The sequence below is a fragment of the Sphaerodactylus townsendi genome, linkage group LG08, assembly GCF_021028975.2.
Source record: "Sphaerodactylus townsendi isolate TG3544 linkage group LG08, MPM_Stown_v2.3, whole genome shotgun sequence".
In the NCBI taxonomy this organism is placed as follows: Eukaryota; Metazoa; Chordata; class Lepidosauria; order Squamata; family Sphaerodactylidae; genus Sphaerodactylus; species Sphaerodactylus townsendi.
Genome location: NC_059432.1, coordinates 109,810,505 through 109,834,849, shown reverse-complemented (window position 1 = coordinate 109,834,849; position 24,345 = coordinate 109,810,505). Strand labels below are relative to the sequence as shown.

At 75.7% G+C, this 24,345-nt stretch overlaps 1 protein-coding gene across 1 annotated transcript; it reads left to right on the top strand.

Moving 5' to 3' along the window:
* Positions 1 to 1,266: 1,266 nt before the first annotated feature.
* On the top strand, positions 1,267 to 22,254 carry LOC125438528 (AP-2 complex subunit mu-like). Its single transcript, XM_048506960.1, has 5 exons — positions 1,267 to 1,356; positions 2,765 to 2,828; positions 19,555 to 19,681; positions 19,835 to 19,946; positions 21,111 to 22,254. The coding sequence occupies exons 1-5, from the start codon at positions 1,267 to 1,269 to the stop codon at positions 21,243 to 21,245; spliced, it is 528 nt and encodes a 175-aa protein (XP_048362917.1). The 3' UTR covers positions 21,246 to 22,254.
* The last annotated feature ends 2,091 nt before the right edge of the window (positions 22,255 to 24,345 follow it).

Sequence of the window (24,345 nt, the reverse complement as noted above, 5' to 3'; positions counted from 1 at the left end):
GTACATCCGAATGTCGAGTTAGGGAAACTGTAGCTACTGGCTCACTGTCAGTTCCTGCCTTGATAAGAGCACATTTCAGTTCCTGCCTCAAGAATTTTGTCTGTGCATGTTCAGCAAAAACATTTGTCCAATCATGACCCACATTTCTGGCGGAATTTCTCTCTAGGCTTCAGAGTTGCAAGTGCCGCTACTTTAGCCTTTGTGGAATGAGGCTTGCGGGGCTACCTAGGAGGGTTTGCCTACATAGGATGTACCATGACTTGTGCCAACTGGAACTGTGATGTATGTACAGCCCATGCTTCCATTTTCTGGGAGAGCACCGATCTCCCTGCCAATAGCATGTCTGGCTTTTTGCATGGTCCTACAACGTTGATGCAACTCGCTCTGCTGCTGTCTGCAAGCACACTTTACCATACGTTTGTTTTATTCATTCTGTTTGTAAGCTGCCCTTCCCCTTATGGGTTCAGGGTAGCTTTTGGCACACAATAAATACAGTAAAATCAGAGTTAAAACAAACACTTATGAACTGGGATGGTGACTAAACAATTCTGCATTAAAACCGTAAATTCTTGTAATTAGTAACATACAAACTGAATGCTGAAAAAAGAGAGGGCAAAAGATGGGAAAAGGGAAATCTTCATATCTAGGTAACAGCTGCTGGAAATTCTCCTAAAAGATTTTCTGGCTCATTTAGGCCTTTTAAGTTAAAACAAAGAGCTAATGGAACTACGCAGAGTCTAAATGGAAATAGCCTATGCCAGCAAAAATAACTGTTTGTGTTCTTGGAAAAAATGGATTGATCAAAAAATCACACAATGCTTTGTGTAAAATTGGAAACCCGGCAGTGGTTGTGATCTGCTTAAGCGAGCCTTCCCTGTTCTCACTCAATAACATTGTTGCTTGAAACGCTTTAGCTGCAAAGGAACAAGGCGGCATAGAACCTGTGATTCTGGCCGTCTGGCTCAAATAGGACTGATGGCTCTCACAAAACCTCTGTTCAAAATGTACATGCAAATGTAGACTTGTTGCTGTCAACTTGCCATGTTCTGAAGGTTGCCTCAGTGCTCTGAACTACCCACATATAGTAAGATCATTAAGTGAAACCTTTATCCCAAAGTTCGAGGTCATTATTGAATAAGTTAGAAGCCTTGACTGGAATCTATGGTGAATAGGGGTTGCCAGTTCACTGAATACGCCGGTTAACCATCCTTTTACCTGGTGGTGGAGTAGCCTCCAGGTCCTGGCCACGGCTGCTACCTGCTTGGCATGGGTGCTGGAGTGTTCAGTACTGATGAGGTGGTGGCAGAGAGGGCGGTGGGCATGACTGCGGAGCAAGCTATGGGTCCCTGCATTCTGGTAAAGTGAATTTTCTGGTAACAAAGCTTGTACTATGTTTCCTTGCAGTCTAAGCTCAAGTTTGTACATTGGATCGTAGAAAATGCCGACTAAGATTCATAGAAGATTCCTAGTCAAATAGGGATTCCTTTCACAACAGCATTAAGTAGATGGGTACACAAACAGTTCCAGAAGTGGTTGGGAACAGTGGGACTGGGCCTTATCCCTGTTCTTGACTTTCCTTCTCATACTTGTGTGCTGTGATTCAGTTACTTTCTTGATATTTAGTGTAAACATAGAGCTGCATCTGAGCTAGCAAAGCTATACTGTTAGATGGATCTGTAATTAGTTGACTGACTTAACTCAAAGGAGTTCAACTTCATCCTAGAGAGAGGTGACTAGTGGGTGTCCTGGGCCTACTGCTATTCAGTAATTTTATCAGTTACTTGGATGATGGAATAGAGGACATGCTAATCAGATTTGCAGAAGACACCAAATTAGGAGGGATAGTTAATACCCCAGAGGTCAGGGTCAGAATTCAAAATAACAAAACTAACAAAATGAATTTCAGCCGAGATAACTGTAAGAAATTTAGGCAGAAATAATGAAATCACAGATACAGGATAGGTGACACTTGGCTTGACAACAGTACACGTGAAAGGGATCTGGAAGTCTTAGTAGACCACAACTGAACATGGTTAGCAGTGTGATTCAGCAGCTAAGAAAGCTAGAGCGATTTTGGGCGGCATCATTAAGAGTGTAGTGTCTAGATAACGGGAAGCAATAGTGACCCCCCCCCCCCCATTCTGCATGGTCAGACCTCACCTGGTCAGACCTCACCTGGAATACTGTGTCCATTTCTGGGCACCACAATTCAAGAAGGATATTGGCAAGCTTGAAGGAGTCCAGAAGAAGGTGACCAGAATGGTTAAAGATCTGGAATCCATACCCTATGAGGAGAGACTTAGGTGGCTAGGTATGTTTAGTCTAGAGAAGAGAAGGCTAAGGGGTGATGTGATAGCCATGTTTCATTATTTGAAGGGATGTCCTGTTGAAGAGGGAGCAAGCTTTCTTTTTTTTTTGCTGCTCCAGAGACTAGGACAAGAAGTAATGGGTGCAAAGTACGAGAAAAGAGATTCCATCTTCCTGACAGTAAGGGCTGTTTGACAGTGAAATTCGCTTCCTCAGGGTGTGGTGAAGTCTCCTTCTTTAGAGTTTTTCAACACAGGCTGGATGGCCAACTGTCATGAGTGCTTTGACTGTATTTTCCCTCATGGCGGGGGGCAGGACTGGATGGCCCTTGTGGTCTCTTCCAACTCTATGATTCTATGAAATTGTGCATGCACCCATCTTTCTGCATCAGTGTTTGAAGTTTGTTTTTTCCCCTTCCATCTGGGGTCGTAAACTGATTGTGGTTTGTGCTGAACAGGAAGTAATTTCGTCGGGGCCTAAGGGCAGAGGTGGGATCCAGCAAGTTCTCACAGGTTCCGAAAGTAGGAACATAGTATTTATGTGATACTTGAAGAGGTTCCACTAATTTGTTGGGTGCCGCCCGCGTGGATTTTTGCCCCTCCTCTCAGCAGAGTATGCGCCGGGGAACCCGGAAAACCGGAAGTCCACTGCGGCAAAGAGGGTGCCGCCGCAGTGATGCGTGGCAGCCTGTGCCTGTGTGCATTCGTTTCCCGCCCAAGGACTGGCGCAGCGGCTGTGTCCTTGCCACAGCCCCACCCCCGGAATGCCCGGCCACGCCCCCGTCATGCCCCGCCCAGCCCCATTGGCGCTACGCCACAGTTTGAATCCCACCACCATGGGAACCTGTTACTAAAATTTTTGGATCCCACCACTGCCAAAGGGGAACGTTTAAATAGCATTTATTCCTCTGCTACTAAACCATAGTTTTGCCTTTCTTCTGGGCTTATCACCCTGACTTGGATGGTCCAGTCTAGCCTGATCTCATCAGGTTTCAGAAGCTAAGCAGGGTCAACCTTGGTTAATATTTAGATGGGAGACCACCTGGGAACACCAGGGTTGCTATGCGGAGGAATGAAATGGCGTGCCATCTCTGTTAATTTTTTTTTCTTAAAAACCCCATAAGCGGTCACCATAAGTCAGTTGCAATTTGGCAGCACTTTACAAATACACACACACATCTAATTTTCCTATTGAAAACCACAGACCTGTTAGTCTCTTTAGCATGCTTCCTCGAAACGTTATTGAAGGGAGCATGAATCTGCAGTTTAAACCAGATTGCCACTCTCAATTAAAATGAAAGGCAACTTTTAAAGGCTGTTAACACTTTTATTACAGTAACCCAGTATCCAAAAAGAGTACACAAATGAACAAATGCCTCCTACTTTCTGTCTTGCTGATCAGCCAACCAAATTGATGTGACCGATGGTTAGCCCTTGGGGATGGGGGCAGTTCTACTGAGAGATACACAACACAACCTCATTGACAAACTCCAGTTGGTAATGTTTGAGGGTTGAAATGTTTCTTCTGTCAGAATACTCAAGAAAAGACTGACCTGTTGTGGTGTTAAATCTTTGTTCTAGAACAGGGGTAGGGAACCTGCGGCTCTCCAGATGTTCAGGAACTACAATTCCCATCAGCCCCTACCAGCATGGCCAATTGGCCATGCTGACAGAGGCTGATGGGAATTTGGGGGGGGGGGGGGGTGGGGGGGGGGGGGAGTGGGGGGGGGGGAGTTGGGGTGGGGGGGGGGGGTGGGGGGGGGGGAGGGGTGGGGGGGGGGAGGGGTGGGGGGAGGGGGGGGTGGGGGGGGGGGGGGGGGGGGGGGGGGGGGGGTGGGGGGGGGGGGGGGTGGGGGGGGGGGGGGGTGGGGGGGGGGGGGGGTGGGGGGGGGGGGGGGTGGGGGGGGGGGGGGGTGGGGGGGGGGGGGGGTGGGGGGGGGGGGGGGTGGGGGGGGGGGGGGGTGGGGGGGGGGGGGGGTGGGGGGGGGGGGGGGTGGGGGGGGGGGGGGGTGGGGGGGGGGGGGGGTGGGGGGGGGGGGGGGTGGGGGGGGGGGGGGGTGGGGGGGGGGGGGGGTGGGGGGGGGGGGGGGTGGGGGGGGGGGGGGGTGGGGGGGGGGGGGGGTGGGGGGGGGGGGGGGTGGGGGGGGGGGGGGGTGGGGGGGGGGGGGGGTGGGGGGGGGGGGGGGTGGGGGGGGGGGGGGGTGGGGGGGGGGGGGGGTGGGGGGGGGGGGGGGTGGGGGGGGGGGGGGGTGGGGGGGGGGGGGGGTGGGGGGGGGGGGGGGTGGGGGGGGGGGGGGGTGGGGGGGGGGGGGGGTGGGGGGGGGGGGGGGTGGGGGGGGGGGGGGGTGGGGGGGGGGGGGGGTGGGGGGGGGGGGGGGTGGGGGGGGGGGGGGGTGGGGGGGGGGGGGGGTGGGGGGGGGGGGGGGTGGGGGGGGGGGGGGGTGGGGGGGGGGGGGGGTGGGGGGGGGGGGGGGTGGGGGGGGGGGGGGGTGGGGGGGGGGGGGGGTGGGGGGGGGGGGGGGTGGGGGGGGGGGGGGGTGGGGGGGGGGGGGGGTGGGGGGGGGGGGGGGTGGGGGGGGGGGGGGGTGGGGGGGGGGGGGGGTGGGGGGGGGGGGGGGTGGGGGGGGGGGGGGGTGGGGGGGGGGGGGGGTGGGGGGGGGGGGGGGTGGGGGGGGGGGGGGGTGGGGGGGGGGGGGGGTGGGGGGGGGGGGGGGTGGGGGGGGGGGGGGGTGGGGGGGGGGGGGGGTGGGGGGGGGGGGGGGTGGGGGGGGGGGGGGGTGGGGGGGGGGGGGGGTGGGGGGGGGGGGGGGTGGGGGGGGGGGGGGGTGGGGGGGGGGGGGGGTGGGGGGGGGGGGGGGTGGGGGGGGGGGGGGGTGGGGGGGGGGGGGGGTGGGGGGGGGGGGGGGTGGGGGGGGGGGGGGGTGGGGGGGGGGGGGGGTGGGGGGGGGGGGGGGTGGGGGGGGGGGGGGGTGGGGGGGGGGGGGGGTGGGGGGGGGGGGGGGTGGGGGGGGGGGGGGGTGGGGGGGGGGGGGGGTGGGGGGGGGGGGGGGTGGGGGGGGGGGGGGGTGGGGGGGGGGGGGGGTGGGGGGGGGGGGGGGTGGGGGGGGGGGGGGGTGGGGGGGGGGGGGGGTGGGGGGGGGGGGGGGTGGGGGGGGGGGGGGGTGGGGGGGGGGGGGGGTGGGGGGGGGGGGGGGTGGGGGGGGGGGGGGGTGGGGGGGGGGGGGGGTGGGGGGGGGGGGGGGTGGGGGGGGGGGGGGGTGGGGGGGGGGGGGGGTGGGGGGGGGGGGGGGTGGGGGGGGGGGGGGGTGGGGGGGGGGGGGGGTGGGGGGGGGGGGGGGTGGGGGGGGGGGGGGGTGGGGGGGGGGGGGGGTGGGGGGGGGGGGGGGTGGGGGGGGGGGGGGGTGGGGGGGGGGGGGGGTGGGGGGGGGGGGGGGTGGGGGGGGGGGGGGGTGGGGGGGGGGGGGGGTGGGGGGGGGGGGGGGTGGGGGGGGGGGGGGGTGGGGGGGGGGGGGGGTGGGGGGGGGGGGGGGTGGGGGGGGGGGGGGGTGGGGGGGGGGGGGGGTGGGGGGGGGGGGGGGTGGGGGGGGGGGGGGGTGGGGGGGGGGGGGGGTGGGGGGGGGGGGGGGTGGGGGGGGGGGGGGGTGGGGGGGGGGGGGGGTGGGGGGGGGGGGGGGTGGGGGGGGGGGGGGGTGGGGGGGGGGGGGGGTGGGGGGGGGGGGGGGTGGGGGGGGGGGGGGGTGGGGGGGGGGGGGGGTGGGGGGGGGGGGGGGTGGGGGGGGGGGGGGGTGGGGGGGGGGGGGGGTGGGGGGGGGGGGGGGTGGGGGGGGGGGGGGGTGGGGGGGGGGGGGGGTGGGGGGGGGGGGGGGTGGGGGGGGGGGGGGGTGGGGGGGGGGGGGGGTGGGGGGGGGGGGGGGTGGGGGGGGGGGGGGGTGGGGGGGGGGGGGGGTGGGGGGGGGGGGGGGTGGGGGGGGGGGGGGGTGGGGGGGGGGGGGGGTGGGGGGGGGGGGGGGTGGGGGGGGGGGGGGGTGGGGGGGGGGGGGGGTGGGGGGGGGGGGGGGTGGGGGGGGGGGGGGGTGGGGGGGGGGGGGGGTGGGGGGGGGGGGGGGTGGGGGGGGGGGGGGGTGGGGGGGGGGGGGGGTGGGGGGGGGGGGGGGTGGGGGGGGGGGGGGGTGGGGGGGGGGGGGGGTGGGGGGGGGGGGGGGTGGGGGGGGGGGGGGGTGGGGGGGGGGGGGGGTGGGGGGGGGGGGGGGTGGGGGGGGGGGGGGGTGGGGGGGGGGGGGGGTGGGGGGGGGGGGGGGTGGGGGGGGGGGGGGGTGGGGGGGGGGGGGGGTGGGGGGGGGGGGGGGTGGGGGGGGGGGGGGGTGGGGGGGGGGGGGGGTGGGGGGGGGGGGGGGTGGGGGGGGGGGGGGGTGGGGGGGGGGGGGGGTGGGGGGGGGGGGGGGTGGGGGGGGGGGGGGGTGGGGGGGGGGGGGGGTGGGGGGGGGGGGGGGTGGGGGGGGGGGGGGGTGGGGGGGGGGGGGGGTGGGGGGGGGGGGGGGTGGGGGGGGGGGGGGGTGGGGGGGGGGGGGGGTGGGGGGGGGGGGGGGTGGGGGGGGGGGGGGGTGGGGGGGGGGGGGGGTGGGGGGGGGGGGGGGTGGGGGGGGGGGGGGGTGGGGGGGGGGGGGGGTGGGGGGGGGGGGGGGTGGGGGGGGGGGGGGGTGGGGGGGGGGGGGGGTGGGGGGGGGGGGGGGTGGGGGGGGGGGGGGGTGGGGGGGGGGGGGGGTGGGGGGGGGGGGGGGTGGGGGGGGGGGGGGGTGGGGGGGGGGGGGGGTGGGGGGGGGGGGGGGTGGGGGGGGGGGGGGGTGGGGGGGGGGGGGGGTGGGGGGGGGGGGGGGTGGGGGGGGGGGGGGGTGGGGGGGGGGGGGGGTGGGGGGGGGGGGGGGTGGGGGGGGGGGGGGGTGGGGGGGGGGGGGGGTGGGGGGGGGGGGGGGTGGGGGGGGGGGGGGGTGGGGGGGGGGGGGGGTGGGGGGGGGGGGGGGTGGGGGGGGGGGGGGGTGGGGGGGGGGGGGGGTGGGGGGGGGGGGGGGTGGGGGGGGGGGGGGGTGGGGGGGGGGGGGGGTGGGGGGGGGGGGGGGTGGGGGGGGGGGGGGGTGGGGGGGGGGGGGGGTGGGGGGGGGGGGGGGTGGGGGGGGGGGGGGGTGGGGGGGGGGGGGGGTGGGGGGGGGGGGGGGTGGGGGGGGGGGGGGGTGGGGGGGGGGGGGGGTGGGGGGGGGGGGGGGTGGGGGGGGGGGGGGGTGGGGGGGGGGGGGGGTGGGGGGGGGGGGGGGTGGGGGGGGGGGGGGGTGGGGGGGGGGGGGGGTGGGGGGGGGGGGGGGTGGGGGGGGGGGGGGGTGGGGGGGGGGGGGGGTGGGGGGGGGGGGGGGTGGGGGGGGGGGGGGGTGGGGGGGGGGGGGGGTGGGGGGGGGGGGGGGTGGGGGGGGGGGGGGGTGGGGGGGGGGGGGGGTGGGGGGGGGGGGGGGTGGGGGGGGGGGGGGGTGGGGGGGGGGGGGGGTGGGGGGGGGGGGGGGTGGGGGGGGGGGGGGGTGGGGGGGGGGGGGGGTGGGGGGGGGGGGGGGTGGGGGGGGGGGGGGGTGGGGGGGGGGGGGGGTGGGGGGGGGGGGGGGTGGGGGGGGGGGGGGGTGGGGGGGGGGGGGGGTGGGGGGGGGGGGGGGTGGGGGGGGGGGGGGGTGGGGGGGGGGGGGGGTGGGGGGGGGGGGGGGTGGGGGGGGGGGGGGGTGGGGGGGGGGGGGGGTGGGGGGGGGGGGGGGTGGGGGGGGGGGGGGGTGGGGGGGGGGGGGGGTGGGGGGGGGGGGGGGTGGGGGGGGGGGGGGGTGGGGGGGGGGGGGGGTGGGGGGGGGGGGGGGTGGGGGGGGGGGGGGGTGGGGGGGGGGGGGGGTGGGGGGGGGGGGGGGTGGGGGGGGGGGGGGGTGGGGGGGGGGGGGGGTGGGGGGGGGGGGGGGTGGGGGGGGGGGGGGGTGGGGGGGGGGGGGGGTGGGGGGGGGGGGGGGTGGGGGGGGGGGGGGGTGGGGGGGGGGGGGGGTGGGGGGGGGGGGGGGTGGGGGGGGGGGGGGGTGGGGGGGGGGGGGGGTGGGGGGGGGGGGGGGTGGGGGGGGGGGGGGGTGGGGGGGGGGGGGGGTGGGGGGGGGGGGGGGTGGGGGGGGGGGGGGGTGGGGGGGGGGGGGGGTGGGGGGGGGGGGGGGTGGGGGGGGGGGGGGGTGGGGGGGGGGGGGGGTGGGGGGGGGGGGGGGTGGGGGGGGGGGGGGGTGGGGGGGGGGGGGGGTGGGGGGGGGGGGGGGTGGGGGGGGGGGGGGGTGGGGGGGGGGGGGGGTGGGGGGGGGGGGGGGTGGGGGGGGGGGGGGGTGGGGGGGGGGGGGGGTGGGGGGGGGGGGGGGTGGGGGGGGGGGGGGGTGGGGGGGGGGGGGGGTGGGGGGGGGGGGGGGTGGGGGGGGGGGGGGGTGGGGGGGGGGGGGGGTGGGGGGGGGGGGGGGTGGGGGGGGGGGGGGGTGGGGGGGGGGGGGGGTGGGGGGGGGGGGGGGTGGGGGGGGGGGGGGGTGGGGGGGGGGGGGGGTGGGGGGGGGGGGGGGTGGGGGGGGGGGGGGGTGGGGGGGGGGGGGGGTGGGGGGGGGGGGGGGTGGGGGGGGGGGGGGGTGGGGGGGGGGGGGGGTGGGGGGGGGGGGGGGTGGGGGGGGGGGGGGGTGGGGGGGGGGGGGGGTGGGGGGGGGGGGGGGTGGGGGGGGGGGGGGGTGGGGGGGGGGGGGGGTGGGGGGGGGGGGGGGTGGGGGGGGGGGGGGGTGGGGGGGGGGGGGGGTGGGGGGGGGGGGGGGTGGGGGGGGGGGGGGGTGGGGGGGGGGGGGGGTGGGGGGGGGGGGGGGTGGGGGGGGGGGGGGGTGGGGGGGGGGGGGGGTGGGGGGGGGGGGGGGTGGGGGGGGGGGGGGGTGGGGGGGGGGGGGGGTGGGGGGGGGGGGGGGTGGGGGGGGGGGGGGGTGGGGGGGGGGGGGGGTGGGGGGGGGGGGGGGTGGGGGGGGGGGGGGGTGGGGGGGGGGGGGGGTGGGGGGGGGGGGGGGTGGGGGGGGGGGGGGGTGGGGGGGGGGGGGGGTGGGGGGGGGGGGGGGTGGGGGGGGGGGGGGGTGGGGGGGGGGGGGGGTGGGGGGGGGGGGGGGTGGGGGGGGGGGGGGGTGGGGGGGGGGGGGGGTGGGGGGGGGGGGGGGTGGGGGGGGGGGGGGGTGGGGGGGGGGGGGGGTGGGGGGGGGGGGGGGTGGGGGGGGGGGGGGGTGGGGGGGGGGGGGGGTGGGGGGGGGGGGGGGTGGGGGGGGGGGGGGGTGGGGGGGGGGGGGGGTGGGGGGGGGGGGGGGTGGGGGGGGGGGGGGGTGGGGGGGGGGGGGGGTGGGGGGGGGGGGGGGTGGGGGGGGGGGGGGGTGGGGGGGGGGGGGGGTGGGGGGGGGGGGGGGTGGGGGGGGGGGGGGGTGGGGGGGGGGGGGGGTGGGGGGGGGGGGGGGTGGGGGGGGGGGGGGGTGGGGGGGGGGGGGGGTGGGGGGGGGGGGGGGTGGGGGGGGGGGGGGGTGGGGGGGGGGGGGGGTGGGGGGGGGGGGGGGTGGGGGGGGGGGGGGGTGGGGGGGGGGGGGGGTGGGGGGGGGGGGGGGTGGGGGGGGGGGGGGGTGGGGGGGGGGGGGGGTGGGGGGGGGGGGGGGTGGGGGGGGGGGGGGGTGGGGGGGGGGGGGGGTGGGGGGGGGGGGGGGTGGGGGGGGGGGGGGGTGGGGGGGGGGGGGGGTGGGGGGGGGGGGGGGTGGGGGGGGGGGGGGGTGGGGGGGGGGGGGGGTGGGGGGGGGGGGGGGTGGGGGGGGGGGGGGGTGGGGGGGGGGGGGGGTGGGGGGGGGGGGGGGTGGGGGGGGGGGGGGGTGGGGGGGGGGGGGGGTGGGGGGGGGGGGGGGTGGGGGGGGGGGGGGGTGGGGGGGGGGGGGGGTGGGGGGGGGGGGGGGTGGGGGGGGGGGGGGGTGGGGGGGGGGGGGGGTGGGGGGGGGGGGGGGTGGGGGGGGGGGGGGGTGGGGGGGGGGGGGGGTGGGGGGGGGGGGGGGTGGGGGGGGGGGGGGGTGGGGGGGGGGGGGGGTGGGGGGGGGGGGGGGTGGGGGGGGGGGGGGGTGGGGGGGGGGGGGGGTGGGGGGGGGGGGGGGTGGGGGGGGGGGGGGGTGGGGGGGGGGGGGGGTGGGGGGGGGGGGGGGTGGGGGGGGGGGGGGGTGGGGGGGGGGGGGGGTGGGGGGGGGGGGGGGTGGGGGGGGGGGGGGGTGGGGGGGGGGGGGGGTGGGGGGGGGGGGGGGTGGGGGGGGGGGGGGGTGGGGGGGGGGGGGGGTGGGGGGGGGGGGGGGTGGGGGGGGGGGGGGGTGGGGGGGGGGGGGGGTGGGGGGGGGGGGGGGTGGGGGGGGGGGGGGGTGGGGGGGGGGGGGGGTGGGGGGGGGGGGGGGTGGGGGGGGGGGGGGGTGGGGGGGGGGGGGGGTGGGGGGGGGGGGGGGTGGGGGGGGGGGGGGGTGGGGGGGGGGGGGGGTGGGGGGGGGGGGGGGTGGGGGGGGGGGGGGGTGGGGGGGGGGGGGGGTGGGGGGGGGGGGGGGTGGGGGGGGGGGGGGGTGGGGGGGGGGGGGGGTGGGGGGGGGGGGGGGTGGGGGGGGGGGGGGGTGGGGGGGGGGGGGGGTGGGGGGGGGGGGGGGTGGGGGGGGGGGGGGGTGGGGGGGGGGGGGGGTGGGGGGGGGGGGGGGTGGGGGGGGGGGGGGGTGGGGGGGGGGGGGGGTGGGGGGGGGGGGGGGTGGGGGGGGGGGGGGGTGGGGGGGGGGGGGGGTGGGGGGGGGGGGGGGTGGGGGGGGGGGGGGGTGGGGGGGGGGGGGGGTGGGGGGGGGGGGGGGTGGGGGGGGGGGGGGGTGGGGGGGGGGGGGGGTGGGGGGGGGGGGGGGTGGGGGGGGGGGGGGGTGGGGGGGGGGGGGGGTGGGGGGGGGGGGGGGTGGGGGGGGGGGGGGGTGGGGGGGGGGGGGGGTGGGGGGGGGGGGGGGTGGGGGGGGGGGGGGGTGGGGGGGGGGGGGGGTGGGGGGGGGGGGGGGTGGGGGGGGGGGGGGGTGGGGGGGGGGGGGGGTGGGGGGGGGGGGGGGTGGGGGGGGGGGGGGGTGGGGGGGGGGGGGGGTGGGGGGGGGGGGGGGTGGGGGGGGGGGGGGGTGGGGGGGGGGGGGGGTGGGGGGGGGGGGGGGTGGGGGGGGGGGGGGGTGGGGGGGGGGGGGGGTGGGGGGGGGGGGGGGTGGGGGGGGGGGGGGGTGGGGGGGGGGGGGGGTGGGGGGGGGGGGGGGTGGGGGGGGGGGGGGGTGGGGGGGGGGGGGGGTGGGGGGGGGGGGGGGTGGGGGGGGGGGGGGGTGGGGGGGGGGGGGGGTGGGGGGGGGGGGGGGTGGGGGGGGGGGGGGGTGGGGGGGGGGGGGGGTGGGGGGGGGGGGGGGTGGGGGGGGGGGGGGGTGGGGGGGGGGGGGGGTGGGGGGGGGGGGGGGTGGGGGGGGGGGGGGGTGGGGGGGGGGGGGGGTGGGGGGGGGGGGGGGTGGGGGGGGGGGGGGGTGGGGGGGGGGGGGGGTGGGGGGGGGGGGGGGTGGGGGGGGGGGGGGGTGGGGGGGGGGGGGGGTGGGGGGGGGGGGGGGTGGGGGGGGGGGGGGGTGGGGGGGGGGGGGGGTGGGGGGGGGGGGGGGTGGGGGGGGGGGGGGGTGGGGGGGGGGGGGGGTGGGGGGGGGGGGGGGTGGGGGGGGGGGGGGGTGGGGGGGGGGGGGGGTGGGGGGGGGGGGGGGTGGGGGGGGGGGGGGGTGGGGGGGGGGGGGGGTGGGGGGGGGGGGGGGTGGGGGGGGGGGGGGGTGGGGGGGGGGGGGGGTGGGGGGGGGGGGGGGTGGGGGGGGGGGGGGGTGGGGGGGGGGGGGGGTGGGGGGGGGGGGGGGTGGGGGGGGGGGGGGGTGGGGGGGGGGGGGGGTGGGGGGGGGGGGGGGTGGGGGGGGGGGGGGGTGGGGGGGGGGGGGGGTGGGGGGGGGGGGGGGTGGGGGGGGGGGGGGGTGGGGGGGGGGGGGGGTGGGGGGGGGGGGGGGTGGGGGGGGGGGGGGGTGGGGGGGGGGGGGGGTGGGGGGGGGGGGGGGTGGGGGGGGGGGGGGGTGGGGGGGGGGGGGGGTGGGGGGGGGGGGGGGTGGGGGGGGGGGGGGGTGGGGGGGGGGGGGGGTGGGGGGGGGGGGGGGTGGGGGGGGGGGGGGGTGGGGGGGGGGGGGGGTGGGGGGGGGGGGGGGTGGGGGGGGGGGGGGGTGGGGGGGGGGGGGGGTGGGGGGGGGGGGGGGTGGGGGGGGGGGGGGGTGGGGGGGGGGGGGGGTGGGGGGGGGGGGGGGTGGGGGGGGGGGGGGGTGGGGGGGGGGGGGGGTGGGGGGGGGGGGGGGTGGGGGGGGGGGGGGGTGGGGGGGGGGGGGGGTGGGGGGGGGGGGGGGTGGGGGGGGGGGGGGGTGGGGGGGGGGGGGGGTGGGGGGGGGGGGGGGTGGGGGGGGGGGGGGGTGGGGGGGGGGGGGGGTGGGGGGGGGGGGGGGTGGGGGGGGGGGGGGGTGGGGGGGGGGGGGGGTGGGGGGGGGGGGGGGTGGGGGGGGGGGGGGGTGGGGGGGGGGGGGGGTGGGGGGGGGGGGGGGTGGGGGGGGGGGGGGGTGGGGGGGGGGGGGGGTGGGGGGGGGGGGGGGTGGGGGGGGGGGGGGGTGGGGGGGGGGGGGGGTGGGGGGGGGGGGGGGTGGGGGGGGGGGGGGGTGGGGGGGGGGGGGGGTGGGGGGGGGGGGGGGTGGGGGGGGGGGGGGGTGGGGGGGGGGGGGGGTGGGGGGGGGGGGGGGTGGGGGGGGGGGGGGGTGGGGGGGGGGGGGGGTGGGGGGGGGGGGGGGTGGGGGGGGGGGGGGGTGGGGGGGGGGGGGGGTGGGGGGGGGGGGGGGTGGGGGGGGGGGGGGGTGGGGGGGGGGGGGGGTGGGGGGGGGGGGGGGTGGGGGGGGGGGGGGGTGGGGGGGGGGGGGGGTGGGGGGGGGGGGGGGTGGGGGGGGGGGGGGGTGGGGGGGGGGGGGGGTGGGGGGGGGGGGGGGTGGGGGGGGGGGGGGGTGGGGGGGGGGGGGGGTGGGGGGGGGGGGGGGTGGGGGGGGGGGGGGGTGGGGGGGGGGGGGGGTGGGGGGGGGGGGGGGTGGGGGGGGGGGGGGGTGGGGGGGGGGGGGGGTGGGGGGGGGGGGGGGTGGGGGGGGGGGGGGGTGGGGGGGGGGGGGGGTGGGGGGGGGGGGGGGTGGGGGGGGGGGGGGGTGGGGGGGGGGGGGGGTGGGGGGGGGGGGGGGTGGGGGGGGGGGGGGGTGGGGGGGGGGGGGGGTGGGGGGGGGGGGGGGTGGGGGGGGGGGGGGGTGGGGGGGGGGGGGGGTGGGGGGGGGGGGGGGTGGGGGGGGGGGGGGGTGGGGGGGGGGGGGGGTGGGGGGGGGGGGGGGTGGGGGGGGGGGGGGGTGGGGGGGGGGGGGGGTGGGGGGGGGGGGGGGTGGGGGGGGGGGGGGGTGGGGGGGGGGGGGGGTGGGGGGGGGGGGGGGTGGGGGGGGGGGGGGGTGGGGGGGGGGGGGGGTGGGGGGGGGGGGGGGTGGGGGGGGGGGGGGGTGGGGGGGGGGGGGGGTGGGGGGGGGGGGGGGTGGGGGGGGGGGGGGGTGGGGGGGGGGGGGGGTGGGGGGGGGGGGGGGTGGGGGGGGGGGGGGGTGGGGGGGGGGGGGGGTGGGGGGGGGGGGGGGTGGGGGGGGGGGGGGGTGGGGGGGGGGGGGGGTGGGGGGGGGGGGGGGTGGGGGGGGGGGGGGGTGGGGGGGGGGGGGGGTGGGGGGGGGGGGGGGTGGGGGGGGGGGGGGGTGGGGGGGGGGGGGGGTGGGGGGGGGGGGGGGTGGGGGGGGGGGGGGGTGGGGGGGGGGGGGGGTGGGGGGGGGGGGGGGTGGGGGGGGGGGGGGGTGGGGGGGGGGGGGGGTGGGGGGGGGGGGGGGTGGGGGGGGGGGGGGGTGGGGGGGGGGGGGGGTGGGGGGGGGGGGGGGTGGGGGGGGGGGGGGGTGGGGGGGGGGGGGGGTGGGGGGGGGGGGGGGTGGGGGGGGGGGGGGGTGGGGGGGGGGGGGGGTGGGGGGGGGGGGGGGTGGGGGGGGGGGGGGGTGGGGGGGGGGGGGGGTGGGGGGGGGGGGGGGTGGGGGGGGGGGGGGGTGGGGGGGGGGGGGGGTGGGGGGGGGGGGGGGTGGGGGGGGGGGGGGGTGGGGGGGGGGGGGGGTGGGGGGGGGGGGGGGTGGGGGGGGGGGGGGGTGGGGGGGGGGGGGGGTGGGGGGGGGGGGGGGTGGGGGGGGGGGGGGGTGGGGGGGGGGGGGGGTGGGGGGGGGGGGGGGTGGGGGGGGGGGGGGGTGGGGGGGGGGGGGGGTGGGGGGGGGGGGGGGTGGGGGGGGGGGGGGGTGGGGGGGGGGGGGGGTGGGGGGGGGGGGGGGTGGGGGGGGGGGGGGGTGGGGGGGGGGGGGGGTGGGGGGGGGGGGGGGTGGGGGGGGGGGGGGGTGGGGGGGGGGGGGGGTGGGGGGGGGGGGGGGTGGGGGGGGGGGGGGGTGGGGGGGGGGGGGGGTGGGGGGGGGGGGGGGTGGGGGGGGGGGGGGGTGGGGGGGGGGGGGGGTGGGGGGGGGGGGGGGTGGGGGGGGGGGGGGGTGGGGGGGGGGGGGGGTGGGGGGGGGGGGGGGTGGGGGGGGGGGGGGGTGGGGGGGGGGGGGGGTGGGGGGGGGGGGGGGTGGGGGGGGGGGGGGGTGGGGGGGGGGGGGGGTGGGGGGGGGGGGGGGTGGGGGGGGGGGGGGGTGGGGGGGGGGGGGGGTGGGGGGGGGGGGGGGTGGGGGGGGGGGGGGGTGGGGGGGGGGGGGGGTGGGGGGGGGGGGGGGTGGGGGGGGGGGGGGGTGGGGGGGGGGGGGGGTGGGGGGGGGGGGGGGTGGGGGGGGGGGGGGGTGGGGGGGGGGGGGGGTGGGGGGGGGGGGGGGTGGGGGGGGGGGGGGGTGGGGGGGGGGGGGGGTGGGGGGGGGGGGGGGTGGGGGGGGGGGGGGGTGGGGGGGGGGGGGGGTGGGGGGGGGGGGGGGTGGGGGGGGGGGGGGGTGGGGGGGGGGGGGGGTGGGGGGGGGGGGGGGTGGGGGGGGGGGGGGGTGGGGGGGGGGGGGGGTGGGGGGGGGGGGGGGTGGGGGGGGGGGGGGGTGGGGGGGGGGGGGGGTGGGGGGGGGGGGGGGTGGGGGGGGGGGGGGGTGGGGGGGGGGGGGGGTGGGGGGGGGGGGGGGTGGGGGGGGGGGGGGGTGGGGGGGGGGGGGGGTGGGGGGGGGGGGGGGTGGGGGGGGGGGGGGGTGGGGGGGGGGGGGGGTGGGGGGGGGGGGGGGTGGGGGGGGGGGGGGGTGGGGGGGGGGGGGGGTGGGGGGGGGGGGGGGTGGGGGGGGGGGGGGGTGGGGGGGGGGGGGGGTGGGGGGGGGGGGGGGTGGGGGGGGGGGGGGGTGGGGGGGGGGGGGGGTGGGGGGGGGGGGGGGTGGGGGGGGGGGGGGGTGGGGGGGGGGGGGGGTGGGGGGGGGGGGGGGTGGGGGGGGGGGGGGGTGGGGGGGGGGGGGGGTGGGGGGGGGGGGGGGTGGGGGGGGGGGGGGGTGGGGGGGGGGGGGGGTGGGGGGGGGGGGGGGTGGGGGGGGGGGGGGGTGGGGGGGGGGGGGGGTGGGGGGGGGGGGGGGTGGGGGGGGGGGGGGGTGGGGGGGGGGGGGGGTGGGGGGGGGGGGGGGTGGGGGGGGGGGGGGGTGGGGGGGGGGGGGGGTGGGGGGGGGGGGGGGTGGGGGGGGGGGGGGGTGGGGGGGGGGGGGGGTGGGGGGGGGGGGGGGTGGGGGGGGGGGGGGGTGGGGGGGGGGGGGGGTGGGGGGGGGGGGGGGTGGGGGGGGGGGGGGGTGGGGGGGGGGGGGGGTGGGGGGGGGGGGGGGTGGGGGGGGGGGGGGGTGGGGGGGGGGGGGGGTGGGGGGGGGGGGGGGTGGGGGGGGGGGGGGGTGGGGGGGGGGGGGGGTGGGGGGGGGGGGGGGTGGGGGGGGGGGGGGGTGGGGGGGGGGGGGGGTGGGGGGGGGGGGGGGTGGGGGGGGGGGGGGGTGGGGGGGGGGGGGGGTGGGGGGGGGGGGGGGTGGGGGGGGGGGGGGGTGGGGGGGGGGGGGGGTGGGGGGGGGGGGGGGTGGGGGGGGGGGGGGGTGGGGGGGGGGGGGGGTGGGGGGGGGGGGGGGTGGGGGGGGGGGGGGGTGGGGGGGGGGGGGGGTGGGGGGGGGGGGGGGTGGGGGGGGGGGGGGGTGGGGGGGGGGGGGGGTGGGGGGGGGGGGGGGTGGGGGGGGGGGGGGGTGGGGGGGGGGGGGGGTGGGGGGGGGGGGGGGTGGGGGGGGGGGGGGGTGGGGGGGGGGGGGGGTGGGGGGGGGGGGGGGTGGGGGGGGGGGGGGGTGGGGGGGGGGGGGGGTGGGGGGGGGGGGGGGTGGGGGGGGGGGGGGGTGGGGGGGGGGGGGGGTGGGGGGGGGGGGGGGTGGGGGGGGGGGGGGGTGGGGGGGGGGGGGGGTGGGGGGGGGGGGGGGTGGGGGGGGGGGGGGGTGGGGGGGGGGGGGGGTGGGGGGGGGGGGGGGTGGGGGGGGGGGGGGGTGGGGGGGGGGGGGGGTGGGGGGGGGGGGGGGTGGGGGGGGGGGGGGGTGGGGGGGGGGGGGGGTGGGGGGGGGGGGGGGTGGGGGGGGGGGGGGGTGGGGGGGGGGGGGGGTGGGGGGGGGGGGGGGTGGGGGGGGGGGGGGGTGGGGGGGGGGGGGGGTGGGGGGGGGGGGGGGTGGGGGGGGGGGGGGGTGGGGGGGGGGGGGGGTGGGGGGGGGGGGGGGTGGGGGGGGGGGGGGGTGGGGGGGGGGGGGGGTGGGGGGGGGGGGGGGTGGGGGGGGGGGGGGGTGGGGGGGGGGGGGGGTGGGGGGGGGGGGGGGTGGGGGGGGGGGGGGGTGGGGGGGGGGGGGGGTGGGGGGGGGGGGGGGTGGGGGGGGGGGGGGGTGGGGGGGGGGGGGGGTGGGGGGGGGGGGGGGTGGGGGGGGGGGGGGGTGGGGGGGGGGGGGGGTGGGGGGGGGGGGGGGTGGGGGGGGGGGGGGGTGGGGGGGGGGGGGGGTGGGGGGGGGGGGGGGTGGGGGGGGGGGGGGGTGGGGGGGGGGGGGGGTGGGGGGGGGGGGGGGTGGGGGGGGGGGGGGGTGGGGGGGGGGGGGGGTGGGGGGGGGGGGGGGTGGGGGGGGGGGGGGGTGGGGGGGGGGGGGGGTGGGGGGGGGGGGGGGTGGGGGGGGGGGGGGGTGGGGGGGGGGGGGGGTGGGGGGGGGGGGGGGTGGGGGGGGGGGGGGGTGGGGGGGGGGGGGGGTGGGGGGGGGGGGGGGTGGGGGGGGGGGGGGGTGGGGGGGGGGGGGGGTGGGGGGGGGGGGGGGTGGGGGGGGGGGGGGGTGGGGGGGGGGGGGGGTGGGGGGGGGGGGGGGTGGGGGGGGGGGGGGGTGGGGGGGGGGGGGGGTGGGGGGGGGGGGGGGTGGGGGGGGGGGGGGGTGGGGGGGGGGGGGGGTGGGGGGGGGGGGGGGTGGGGGGGGGGGGGGGTGGGGGGGGGGGGGGGTGGGGGGGGGGGGGGGTGGGGGGGGGGGGGGGTGGGGGGGGGGGGGGGTGGGGGGGGGGGGGGGTGGGGGGGGGGGGGGGTGGGGGGGGGGGGGGGTGGGGGGGGGGGGGGGTGGGGGGGGGGGGGGGTGGGGGGGGGGGGGGGTGGGGGGGGGGGGGGGTGGGGGGGGGGGGGGGTGGGGGGGGGGGGGGGTGGGGGGGGGGGGGGGTGGGGGGGGGGGGGGGTGGGGGGGGGGGGGGGTGGGGGGGGGGGGGGGTGGGGGGGGGGGGGGGTGGGGGGGGGGGGGGGTGGGGGGGGGGGGGGGTGGGGGGGGGGGGGGGTGGGGGGGGGGGGGGGTGGGGGGGGGGGGGGGTGGGGGGGGGGGGGGGTGGGGGGGGGGGGGGGTGGGGGGGGGGGGGGGTGGGGGGGGGGGGGGGTGGGGGGGGGGGGGGGTGGGGGGGGGGGGGGGTGGGGGGGGGGGGGGGTGGGGGGGGGGGGGGGTGGGGGGGGGGGGGGGTGGGGGGGGGGGGGGGTGGGGGGGGGGGGGGGTGGGGGGGGGGGGGGGTGGGGGGGGGGGGGGGTGGGGGGGGGGGGGGGTGGGGGGGGGGGGGGGTGGGGGGGGGGGGGGGTGGGGGGGGGGGGGGGTGGGGGGGGGGGGGGGTGGGGGGGGGGGGGGGTGGGGGGGGGGGGGGGTGGGGGGGGGGGGGGGTGGGGGGGGGGGGGGGTGGGGGGGGGGGGGGGTGGGGGGGGGGGGGGGTGGGGGGGGGGGGGGGTGGGGGGGGGGGGGGGTGGGGGGGGGGGGGGGTGGGGGGGGGGGGGGGGGGGGGGGGGGGGGGGTGGGGGGGGGGGGGGGTGGGGGGGGGGGGGGGTGAGGGGGGGGGGGGGGGGGGGGGGGGGGGGGGGGGGGGGGGGGCGCCGGGATTCGGGGCCGGGGACCCCCCCCCGGGGGGGGGGGGGGGGGGGGGGGGGGGGGGTTGGGGCGGGGGTGGGGGGGGGGGGGGGGGGGGGGGCGGGGGGGGGGGGGGGGCCGGGGGGGGGGTTGGGGGGGGGGGGGGGGGGGGGGGGGGGGGGTGGGGGGGTGGCATCTTCAGAGGATCCTCTGAAGATGCCAGCCACAGATGCAGGCGAAACGTCAGGAGAGAATGCTGCTAGAACACGGCCTTACAGCCCGGAAACCACACAGCACGCAAATTGTGAAAGTGGATTGAAAAAGCATTATTCTGCATGTGCGGAAGCGGGCAGAGCTATCCCACCAGGCCTATGGTTGAGGACAGTGATGAGGTTTCCATCGGCTGACCTCCCCTCCCCTCCCCCGTTCCTTCTCTTGTCCTTCTTCCTTCCCAGTATCAAAGAGTTCGAGTGGAGCGAGTTTATTGTAATTATTCTCCTTGGCGCTGTCGTATTGCTGATAAGCGTTTTATTGGATTTTAACGCGACACCTATGTTGTGCGACACCCGGAGCTCTTACAGGGGGGAAGAGCGTCTCATAAATCGAACTAAATTAATAAATACAATCTTTGCGGTTCTTCTGAATTAACGTGCAGTGCCGTAGCCCTCAACTGGGTTTTCCCATTCAGGCACCAGGGTAAACACCTAAGCATTCTGTTTCAGGATTAAGAACCCAATGTTTGGTCTTCCAGGTGCGAATCCCAACACCCCTGAATACTAGTGGCGTACAAGTCATCTGCATGAAAGGGAAGGCAAAATACAAGGCCAGCGAGAATGCCATTGTATGGAAGTAAGTGATCTTTTGACATATCCTTACCAGGGGCTGCTCCGCGTGCTCTGCCACGGGCTCCCATGATCACTGGAAGGCTGAGCTGAGCAATGAAGACATAAGCAATATTGCTTCTGAGTTCAGCTTTCTCTCTCTTCCTTCCTCCTCTTTTAGGATTAAGCGTATGGCTGGAATGAAGGAATCCCAGATCAGCGCGGAAATAGAACTACTTCCAACCAATGACAAGAAGAAATGGGCTCGGCCCCCCATCTCCATGAACTTCGAGGTAAGGAGGCCTCCGGTCAGCTTGGGCAACTTGGCAAATGACTGCTGCAATTGAGACATGACTTATTTTATGTCTGTCTGTCTGTCTGTCTTCAATTTCTATACCGCCCGCTCCCCGAAGGGCTCCGGGCGGTGAACAACACAATTCAAAGAACATTAAGCAGGAGCAAATCATACACAATACAAATACATTAAGCTCCATCCTATTAATCATCAATAAGACTTCCTAAAAATTCTTATAAAACAGTGGATAAACGACATGATTTGATCGACGGACTGACGGACGGATTGACGGACGGACGGACGGACGGATGGATTGACGGACGGACGACTTGACATGGATTTGGATGGATGGAGAGACGGATGGACGGATGGAGAGACGGACGGATGGATGGATGGATGGATGGATGGATGGATGGATGGATGGATGGACGGACGGATGGACGGATGGATGGATGGATGGATGGATGGATGGACGGATGGATGGATGGATGGATGGATGGATGGATGGATGGATGGATGGATGGATGGATGGATGGATGGATGGATGGATGGATGGATGGATGGATGGATGGATGGATGGATGGATGGATGGATGGATGGATGGATGGATGGATGGATGGATGGATGGGAGGCGTCCAGAAACCCCAATTAAACCCTACCCCAAGAAGGGGGACGGCGGGCCCTTCAATATGAGGGGACCCTGATGTAACAGCACCAGGGCAAAGAGCAGTGAGGGGGCACTGTCCCTGTCTCCAGAAGGGACAGAAGCAACTGTTGGGCAGGATCCCAGGGAAGTGATACAGCAGTGAGCAGAGGCACAGTCCCTCCCTGCGCTGAAGGCTTTTCATTGGTGTATCTTTGTGTGCATCTGTAGTGTGTGTGTGTTTTGGTTCTGTTCTGCAGCAATAAAACATCTGAGCAATGAATCAGTTAAGACTTCGACGGAGCAAGATACCTTATTACAGAATGCTGGCCAATTCTGTGTAGTCAAGCTCCTCAGAAAATATGCATGCCCATATGTAAGCCAGTGTGGTGTAGTGGATAAGAGCAGGTGGACTCTGATATGGAGACCTGGGTTTGATTCCCCACCCCTCCACCTAAGTGGCGGATTCTTGTCTGGTGAACTGGATCTGTTTCCGTGCTTGTTTTCTGTTGCATCCAGGTCCCGTTTGCGCCTTCCGGACTGAAGGTGCGCTACCTGAAAGTGTTCGAGCCAAAGCTGAACTACAGTGACCACGATGTGATCAAATGGGTGAGGTACATTGGCCGGAGCGGGATCTACGAGACGAGATGCTAGCCCTGTGCAGCTGTCCAGCTCTCTCTCTTTCCCTGGCCAGCCTCCCTCAGTCTCACAGTACAATTGAAGCGCGTCTCTCTGGACCCCCTCCTCTGTTCAGAGGCTGGAAGCGAGACTCCCGTGGCTCCTCTCTGGAAAAAGGACAGTGCTGCCCGCTTAGGTTTTGGTTACGATCCGTCACGGCTGAAGGCAGCTCAGAAGAGCCGGGCGGGCACCTTGCTTCCGTTCCAGGGTCTGAAAGGGCCAGTCTAACCGTCATCCCCTTGTGCTCATTCTAGGGACCGCCCACCACGTAACAAGCCCTCTTCCGTTGGTGTCACTACTTGTATCATAGCCTAGCATTTTTTTTGGAAGTTCTTGTGCATATGTACTCGTAGAATAGCTCTGGAAACCATAGACTGGACAAACCTTGAGTTGATTACTGGCTACTGTACTCGCTGTTGGCTGTTGTGGTGGTTTGTTGCAGTGCTCCAGGAGTGGGGTTTGCCATTCCTCTCCCTCCTCCCCCCCTGCTGCCCATCTGTTGTGGTCCCCCCCCCCCCCACAGCATCCCTAGCACAGAGTCTTAATTTGGGAAGGTTTGCGACCAAAAAGGCTGAGGGTTTCCATTTCATGCCAGAGGTTGGGGAGATCGGCACAGCATTTCATACCTTTTGGAGGGCAAGGTCCTCGAATCACTGATAGGTGACTAAGCCAGCGCCTTTCCCCCTCCACCAATTTAGAACCTACACCCAACTCCCGAGAAGGAGAGCAACCCCCCTGGCAAGCTGACAACTTTGTGTCAAGAAGTGAAGTGCGGAATCCGTCCCCTACGGTCCGCAATCGGTCAGCTCAGTAACGCAACTCCCGCCCCTTCCCCAGCCAGCTTCTGCTTTTCTTCCGCTGGAAGCTTTTTGATCGATAGAACTGCTGCAGCAACCCACAATCCTCTGCTTCAATAGTGTGATATCCCATTTTGTACACTTGTGATTTGTCCAGTTCTAAACCTAATAAAAGTATGTAGAACCACCTGGTTGGAGTGCTGCCGTTCATTGAAGGGGGCCTGGGTTCCTCTGCTAAGTGGCCCTAAGCGGACTTGTTCCACCTGTGACATAGGCACGAAACGCTGCTGCGCAATCGATTGTCAAAGGCTTTCATGCCAGGCATCTACGGGCTGTTGTGAGTTTTCTGGGTTGTGTAGCCATAATCTGGTAGTTTTTGCTGCTAACATTCCTCTTGTCACGGAGATTCCAGGTAGCCATCCCTAAATATGTCCGTAAGACAAAATGAAGGGCTACCAATCTTGATCCTCCACGAGCTGAGATTGCAAATGGCTTAGCAGACCAGGTGCTCGGGAGCAGCAGCAGCAGCAGCAGCAGAAGGCCATCGCTTTCGCATCCTGCATGTGAGCTCCCAAAGGTATCTGGTGGGCCACTGCGAGTAGCAGAGTGCTGGGCCAGATGGACTCTGGTCTGATCCAGCAGGCTCTTTCTTGTGTTCTTATACACTACCAAAATCACAAAACAACCTATAAAGAACTAAAGCGTATGTAGGCTATTATAATCCACACAACAAGCTGTATGTACTTGTTGAATAAATACCTGCAGAATGCACACGCTTTGCTATGTAAATTATTTACACAGCAACTCAGCAGAGTTGGTCACCTACACAGCTGTGTAAGGAACTAAGTGGAAGGATCCTTTGGAAAAATTCACAGTGATGGGTGTGAAACGTTTGCGGAATTCCTGGATTCCACATTAAGGACAGCCCCTGGCTACATTTCTTCTTTCAGATCCCCTGTTCTTATGCCAACGTCTTGAATAATAAAACCATAAAGCTTAGGACCCACATGTAAAAACACCTCCCTTCGACCCTTCTCTGCAGTCACTATGAAACGAGCAATAAAATTTCGAACGATGAGGGTCAGAGTCCTTTAAGGCTCCTTCCGCACATGCAGAATAATGCACTTTCAATCCACTTTCACAATGGTTTGAAAGTGGATTTTGCTATTCCGCACAGCTGCAAAGTGGATTGAAAGTGCACTATTCTGCACATGCGGAAGGGGCTTAAGGGCCACCAAACCTTTTGCCCTAAAGGTGCTTGAGAAAGCATGAACCTTTTATCAAAACATGGTACAATCCTTTTTAGCCTTAGTTGGGACGCATAAGGGTGTTGCAAAGGGGGGTGTACCCAAGAGTCCTTTGACTGAAGGGAGCAGGGACATAGCCTGTCTGAAAAAGGCATCTTTAGCAGACAACCCAGCGAAACTTGAAAAAGGGCAATTAAATCTTGCATGCATAAAGGTTATTTGTATCTTTAAACTAACGAGAGAGTCCAAATAGGGAGGACGGTTAACATTATACAGAAGATCTGGGACAGGTGTAGAAGCCACTGGCTACAGAACAATACAGCTGGTTATTCACAGCTGTCTATGGAATGGGCTGGAATGCCATGAAATGTTTACAGATGTTCAAGTCTCATGAGCTGTGTGTTGCTGGAATAGAAGAATATACTTCTGTGTGCTTTTTGTATCACCTTGGATTTATATGGATGATTTTGTAAACGATTTACACTGTAAAGTGTGTGCATTTTGCAGATATTCAACAGGTAGAGCTGGTTGCATTGGTTATAATCAGTTCAGTTCTTTATGGGTGGTTTTGAGGATAAAATTCCAGGCTGTTCCAAAAAAGTACCGCTTGGAAAACTCTCTTGGAAAACTCTTGGAAAACTCTCAAAAGTACCGCTTGGAAAGGTCCAATCAAGCTGCTATGTTTTGCACAAGAGTTTACCAAGTTTCCTTTATCGCCTACTCCAAAGATATCTGACACCTGAGAAGCTGATGATGTTGTTTAGATTTCTTCTGTGCCTTTTACGATAGTTTCATGGGTTTATACGAGTTTTAAATTTCCAAAATTTGTCCAACCCGAGCTTCTCAGCTGTAATTTTATGTGTGTTTTTATCTGTCAAAAAATGTAATAAATTGGTTGAACCAGGGAGGACCCTGCTTAACTTCTGACATCAGGCTAACCTGAGCTTACCCGTGTCAGGGCCTGCGTTGGGAGCTTAACCAGTAGAAACATGATCTATAAAGTCTGCATCCTCTCTGTCAAGCTGAACCGTT